Source organism: Ptychodera flava, chromosome 11, assembly GCF_041260155.1.
Source record: "Ptychodera flava strain L36383 chromosome 11, AS_Pfla_20210202, whole genome shotgun sequence".
In the NCBI taxonomy this organism is placed as follows: domain Eukaryota; kingdom Metazoa; phylum Hemichordata; class Enteropneusta; family Ptychoderidae; genus Ptychodera; species Ptychodera flava.
The window spans coordinates 1,323,518-1,331,360 of record NC_091938.1 but is presented as its reverse complement, the minus strand read 5'-3'; the positions used below and the strand labels follow the sequence as shown (position 1 = coordinate 1,331,360).

Here is a 7,843-nt window from a genome sequence, read left to right as displayed (position 1 = left end):
TCTTGAAAAGCCTTGAAATTAATACTGCTGGAGTTTCCAAAGACTTGAAGTAAAACGCAAGAGACACGATCCCAAAATGTCTGACTGCAAGCTGTTAACGTCTTACACAACTAATTAAATTTCCAGAGCATTCCAAACATTACTAATTGAATTCAAGGTTGTGAGGTCATTAAGGGCAGTGACCTTGAGAATGTTCTAGACTAATAAAACTCAGGTCATGATGAGTGTGGGGGAAAGTGACCTACATAACACATTACCAAAGTCAAAAACAGGACGGTGACCCAATGAATACACCCCCTCCCGTGAAGAACCTAACCAGTCCCTTAATCGAAGGTGACTTTAACTTTCATGTTGATGACACTAATTCACCAGACACAGTCAAACTGCATGATTTGCTGGAGTGTATGGGCTTACAACAGCATGTTCACACTTCTACCCACATTAAAGGATCTTCTTGTAGCTCGAACAACAGACCAGCATCTACATTCTGTCAGAACTGATAACTCGCTCATCTCTGACTATTATCTCTTCCGCTTCAAGCTAAAAGTACAGCGCCCACCAAATACGGTGCTCAAGATCTCTCGCCGTAACTATACAAGATGGACGGTACCGATCTGCATAACAAATTTTCATTGAAACTGTCAAATCGCCCACAGGATGTTGATTTTGAAAATCTTTCTCGCTTGTTTCTGTGAGACAGTCACAGAAGTTCTCGATGACGTCGCCAAAATTACTGACAGACTTATAAACAACAAGGTAAGAGCACCGTGGTATAGTGACGAAGTCATAGAATCGAGAAAGAAATAGCGACGAAGTAGCGTAATTCACAGCTCGAGATTGATCGGCAGATTTTCATCCTAGAGCGATCTAAGTATGCTCGACGTTGTGATCTGATCAAGTCACGTTACTATCGATCGCGAATACAAGAAGCGGACAGTAAGAAAACTCTTTGCTATCATTGCTGATCTGTCAACTATGAAATCGCGTTCTCTCAATTCCGAACCAGATAACATCAGTAATGATGATCTGCTACCGAAATTTCTTGACTATTTCGAATCGAAGATATCAAAGCTCCAGAACGGGCTGTTTGCGCAAATTGACCAGTGTGATACACCAGGCTACCATCCCACATACTAATTAAATTAATTCCTGTTACAGTCGACAACGTTAAGGGCCTCATCAAGAATGCTCCATCAAAGTCGTTCGAACTCGATGTATTGAAGGCGAAGTTACTCAAGAACTGTAACTGACACCTTTTCTTACACATCATTTTCCATTCACATCATTGTGAATTCGAAAAAAACCAAACTCGGGAGCTTTTATGGGACATGACAAAACATAAAATAATAATTCAGTATACGTTTTGATTATAGAGCTATTGTCCAAATATAACATTCTAAAAAATGTAATTCAACTACAATATGATGAGCAGTTGTATGGAGCGAGAGTTAGATCAACAGCTACCTAGTCCCTGCAAGGTCAATATATCGATTTAGTAAAACGACAATTGCCCAGATTGCTTTTCGAATTTCTACAGAACGTTATACAACTCCACTTATATTCAAGTCACTGTAAGATAAAACTTTTAAGAGCAAATTGACAGTCCTTAACGTCTTATGGAAAATGACAGAAAAATATGTGATTTGAAATTATCTTTCGATGAATTTACCAAAGCTGTTATAAATGTAATGAATTGCAAACTTCTTGACTAAATGGCTCGGCAGCGAAATTTTACAAGCGGTGCTGGCATACTGTTGAACCTGAGTGTATAATTATTTGAGTGAAGGTTTTAAAACAGGTGAAGTGTCAGCTTTGCAAGGTCGCGCTGCTGTTCGTTGATGACAGTTAATAGTTGAACATTGGAAACAATCAGCCTCCTTGATACCATAATATAAACTATTAGCACCTGCAAGAGTACTAAAAATTATCTTACTACATAACCGCCGACGGCAAAGGCTCTTTAACTACATGTGCTTAAAATCGTTGTGAAAGCAGTATTATAAATAACGGCTGGAGCTCTCCATATTTTAAATAACATAGAGGCATCTGTCAAGGGCGATTTTTTCTCATTAGAAGTACGGTTTCTCGTCGTACTTAAAATTATGGCTTGCAACATTTGACAGAACTTTGATATTCATGGAATTAGTATTCATAAGCTACTGACAAGACAACAAGTCTGTACTTGGTGAGACATCAGTATGTGATGGAATTGGACTGCAGAATTCGAACAATGTGGAAAATTATCCGTATCTGAGAAATGTAACCAAATTAGAAGGTCTTTGGTTCGTATGTGCAAAAATTGAAATGACAAATCAACAGGTCTAGCTTTGATGTCCGATTTAAGAAATATCTTTAAGTATATACATGCTTTCGGATGCGACCACACAAGATAAGTCCTTTTAACCACTAGATTTATGGGGAAGGCATTTCACATTTTCGGCGAAATCACTATAATTGTCAAGTCTGCATCAATACCACAAAATGTATTTACTTTGACTGCACTCGGATGTCCAGACACCTAAACAAATCAACTGTTTGTTTTATATTTTACGGTACAACGCCACTGAAAAATTAAAAGAAATACAATGACGATGAGATAATACAATGACGGTGAGAGTATGAAAAATCGAGGATAGAACATGCCATATGTTTTTACTACACAAAAGTCTTTTTAATGCATCTTGCATACGCGGGATACTCAATAATGACGAAAGCATTGGAAAGCTATACCCCTTCAAAGTTTGGAATCATTTAGGCAAGATTTCTTGATCTTCTCTTTGAATTATCAAAATACAGTCACATATATTTCCACATATAAAGCATTGCAAATGCGAATTTTCGTTAAGGTATTGCACAAGACAGTAGGTGGGTGTGCGAGTCTACCGAAACCTAACCACCTAGCATGGTCTTTGGTAATATTCTAGACAGAGTTGCATATTAAAGAGGCACTCCCACTTGGCAACATTTTTAAAACACATTTTTTTAATGCCAACGGTCGATATTTGACGTGGCAACTGCGCGCGGATCGCGAGATATCGATAAAAAACATGTCATTTCCCGAGCGTATTTTTCACATCCCGAAGTTTTACGATCGTTTCTGATTATGACCCGAAATCCCCCGACGGGTGTGTTGTTGTGCTGATTGATGATATTCTAGGGAGTCAATAATAAGTTTGAACGACGCAATTTTACCTCCCACTGCGAAGACTTTATAAACGGTATTATGCCTTCACTTTAGGTAAGTTTTTTTAAAAATTCTCCTTAGTTTTTGTCGTTTTCATTATTCTCAGTCAGTTCTATTATATTTTTAACCAATACCACATAGATGTCAGTTTTTGCGTGTAAAATATTAGGCGCCTCTGATAACTACATTTTGTCGTCTGCCACACAGTTACGCATGGTTCGATACACAGCGACCGCCACGTGGTATGAGTGCATACCACGCGGCGGCCGCTATGTATCAACGACTCACATTTATTACTTTACTAAATGATAAGCAGAATGATAACACAAGTGTGACCTTTACTACAATTTTTCACAATTCACAAGCAAGTGAAGAGAGATTTGAAAAAAGGGGGCAAAATATAAGCGGATTTGTTATTTACAAGTGAGCATGGAATGAATTAGAACATTTGCGTTGCAATGTGAACGAGTTGTAGGCCTAATCTCGCATCTCAGTTGTATAAGGTCGATTCCATTTCTCAGTGCAGACTGATGTTATGGCGTTACTTAATTCGTCTAAAATTCAGTCCTTTCTTTTCATCATCATTCATGACAATACTTAAAACAGCAGTATAGGCAAGATACTGTATCTACTCGATACCTTATTATGACGGCAAAACATTGTCAATGTGAATGAGAGCCAGGGGAATAGACTACTCACCACATCCATCTTCTGACGTCTTGGTGACGTCGCCCTCTATCTGAAGAGTAGCAACATTCCAAGTGAACATATCACCATCAATGGAACAATCTGCTGTGATCCTAGCAATCTGACTGGCATTCAGTGCTGTTAACCACATGTTGAAGTCTGTCAAACTACCGATGAAAGCTTGCAAATCGTTGAAGCCTCCTCCTACGCTGTCCTGATCTTGTCCAAGAACTAGGACTCCTCCACCTCGTACCATCATCCCAACCTTCACATTCTTCCTATCGTCAGCGGTAACTCCATTGTGATAAAATACGAGTCTGCCATCACTTGATGACCACGTGGTACAAACATGGTGCCATGAGCCATCATGTAACGTATATCTCTTCAATGGTGATTCTCCACCACTGATATCGATTCGGAATGCTTCTGAATTGTAGAAAATCAGGAACTCATTGTCTTTTTCACTAACAGCATATGATACCAGTGTTGCTTGACCTTCAGTCTCTGTACTTTTCACCCATACGCAAGCAGTTAAAGCAGACAGATCAGGAACGGATGTAGATACAGTTATGTTAGTATTTGCAGTTTTCAATTCAAGGACATTTCCATCTGGATTGAAAGACATAAACAGATAAATGCGTCAAAGATGAGTTTATCATAAGCTTAATTTGCGATCAGTGTTTTCGAATTCTAGTGTAAGAACTAGAATCTTGAAGTTGCATAATACATTTCTTTTGTAATGACTTAGTACTTCATAGAAATTTGACAGACAGGTAGGTGAATCTATTGCAGTCTGTTAAATAACTTGCGCTTACTTTATCAATTGAAACGACAAATGCTGACATTTGGTTGTCTTGTGATAGTCTAACTGCTCGTTATATGACACTTAAGATGTCAATCAAATAAAAACTGCTCAGAGAGAGGCCAACGAAATATAGATTCATCCTGTTGTTATAGACAAAACAAATAAATAAATTAACCGCATGATTTCTAGCGTCTGTTGGAAATGAAATGTTAATGCGCGGGTGGTTTCTTCAACAAAATGCGAATGTCGGTGTTAAAGTACAGCGCTGTCACATTTACAAAGTCATCACCCATATATTGAACACGATCTGGATTTACGATTGGGTTTAGAAAGATATTCCAAAAGATACCCTATCTGCATGTCAACGAATTTTTAATTATCGTCGGCCAGGCAATCCTATGCCGTGGGATAAGAAGCCTGCTTTCAATGTCAATAATTTTAAAGTAAATTTGAAGAATTCACAAGAGAAAATGTTCGGTTGCAAAATTTCTTCTTAGTTCTTTCTCTGCATTTGAGCCCGGATTAAAATGAATCTTCAGGCATTTTGGCTGCTCATTAAATCGATAAATAACGAATAATAAAATAAATAAATAAATAAATAAATAAATAAATAAATAAATAAATAACATAATTCCATATTTACCTAGCGCTTGTCCCTAATATATCCGAAAACTTGAAAACTTCGAATAAAAAGGATTGGAATTTGATAAAATGCTCTTTCAGTCTTGTACTATTAAGGTTATTCCATCCAACAGATTTAATGGCAAATACGTCATCGTGCGAATAGATCTGTGGCATACTATGCTGTTAGAAATTTCAAAAGACTTACCTTGACTTTGACAGTGTGTGCACTTCGATACACAAATAATCAATATAAAAACCAGCACTTGGAAGGGAGCCATCTTTACGGTGCAAGTCACTACAGCAAATAACACGTACTTGGTTTTAAGAATAATTATATTTGAAATGTAATTTCTTGAATGTTTTAACTGACAGTTGCCAAGTGGGCGATGATTGATTCCAGACTGGATCAAATTTGCGTTTGTTAATTTCTAAATTCATCTTATCTAGGTTGAACGAACTGTTCCTCGTGTTTTCATGTTTACAAATCATACTAAATTTGAGTCCCTCGTCGAAGAAACTGGTTTACAGAGGAAATCCAGAATCTAAAATATTGAAAACGCCGATTTGAAAGATTAACTCACCAAACCAATGAACGAAACCAATGACCTATAACAGTATACGCGTAGATATAATTTAGAACTCTGTTGAATGCTACAACAAGACAACGGAGTCACCGATGTAATCGTTGTGAAAGTAGCTTTAGCTGCAAGCATCAAGATCTCATCAGAAGACATCGACATACGTCATCGCCTACAACACAGAAAAAAACAGTAGCCTAAAGCCATGATACATGATAAACAACAAATAGCAACTAATATCATTAAATTTGTACGACGCACCGTTCATAACAAAGTGTAAGCAGCGAGGAAACATCTTAAAGATGTAACATTTGCGTCACAACAGGTCTATTGATAGATAGATTGTTTATTTCAGAATTTTTGGCCTCTGACCAAAATATACAAAATAATTACACGTTGTGAAAACATCGCTAGTATACAGTACAAAATAAACATTCCAAACTAAATAATAAGTGAATCAATACGTAAATACGTAAATAATAAACGAAAAGATAAATTTATACGGGTAAGTTTCTGACAGATTCTTCCCTGAGCTTGGTTGCATAGAATAATACTATCACATGAACTGGCCCGAATCGCCACCTGTGTGACGTAGAACAGGACGGATAAGAAATCCGAATTACCCCTGTTGTACGTCATCAACCGGAACTTTTTTCGTGCATAGTACTGTTCATACATGCAGGCGTTGCGACACAACAGATTTACTGTGATCGATGCTGTGCTAGCTCGCACGTTAGGGGCTTATTTTTACAAAAAGGTGACCCGATAAATCCAGACATGGAAACCTAGAAGGCATATTTGTCCAACGATATTTCGAGTCGCTTAAACTATAGCTGTTCCCGAGAATCGAATGGAGATACCGACGATCGTTTTATTAGCGATCTTTCACGAAACGAACGTGGAAGACAGACGAGAACGTCGTGTTTCCAAGCATGCCATTGGTCCGCTTTCGTCACATTTGCATGTCTCGTCGCACATTCTGCAACCCGGTTGGACAGTAGCCTAATTAATTAGTAGCCGACGAGAACTCGTCCGTTCCTTTCGTCGTCTCTCGTCTCATTATAATATTCAGACGCTGCTCTGTGTTGCCGCCACGGTAGCGCTTGATTCATGCCTTCCAATCAGAGAATAGCTTCGCGTATGACACATGGATGGCAGGACTGTGAGTGAGTGTCGATATAAATGCATACGTGTCCATCGTGTTCCTGGAACTCTAGGGATTTGTCACTATGAATGCATGTGGGTGTTACAAGTATTGTAGGCTGCGCAACCAGTTTAACTCGAGTCGTCCCTTGACACATTCACGGCGCCTTTACTCTTGGAAAATTACGTTGCATATCTATCACTTGTTTTAAATCAAATTTAAAAAGAAATAAGATGTATTTCTTCATTGCATTGTTCTGGATGCAAACTGGCGAAACTAAGGAGTCTTTGAATCAGATTGTCACCGATCTGTATCCAAGGTTAAACTGTTCTGAGCGTCGAGCGATGACACCAAGAAATCGAATCTTACTGGTACTGATCGGGTTAAGAAAGTACCTAAATGAAGATACACTGGCATCATGGTTTCAACTGTTTCCAGAGAAATTACCCATTTAGTACCCTTGTTGTGGCACTATTTCAGAGCAATGGTGAGATGGCCTTCAAGGGGGGATATTGAACTCTCCGAGGACACTGGGAATTTTTTTCCAAACGCAATATGCACCATTGAGGGTACGTTGCACGTAATATATCGTCCAACAACGGAACCAATTGCGGACATTCTCGTGTCATGCGATGAGCACCCAATTAATTTGTGACAACAGGGGGAATATAATATATCTACAGTCTGGATTTTGGGGCCATTTAAATGACAACGGACAATTTCAGTTGCTGCCTGGCATCGGCTCTGAATTGGAATTGGATATTCCGAATGATACATATTTATTAGCTGATCATGGATACATGAACAAGTATCCTCTTCTG

At 38.4% G+C, this 7,843-nt stretch overlaps 1 protein-coding gene across 1 annotated transcript; it reads right to left on the bottom strand.

Annotated features, from left to right (window-relative positions):
• Nucleotides 1-3,875: 3,875 nt before the first annotated feature.
• LOC139143396 (neuronal pentraxin-1-like) lies at nt 3,876-5,578 on the bottom strand. Its single transcript, XM_070713690.1, has 2 exons — nt 5,506-5,578; nt 3,876-4,480 (listed from the first exon to the last, which is right to left on the bottom strand). Exons 1-2 carry the CDS (start codon nt 5,576-5,578, stop codon nt 3,876-3,878), a joined length of 678 nt encoding a protein of 225 aa, XP_070569791.1.
• Between the last annotated feature and the right edge of the window lie 2,265 nt (nt 5,579-7,843).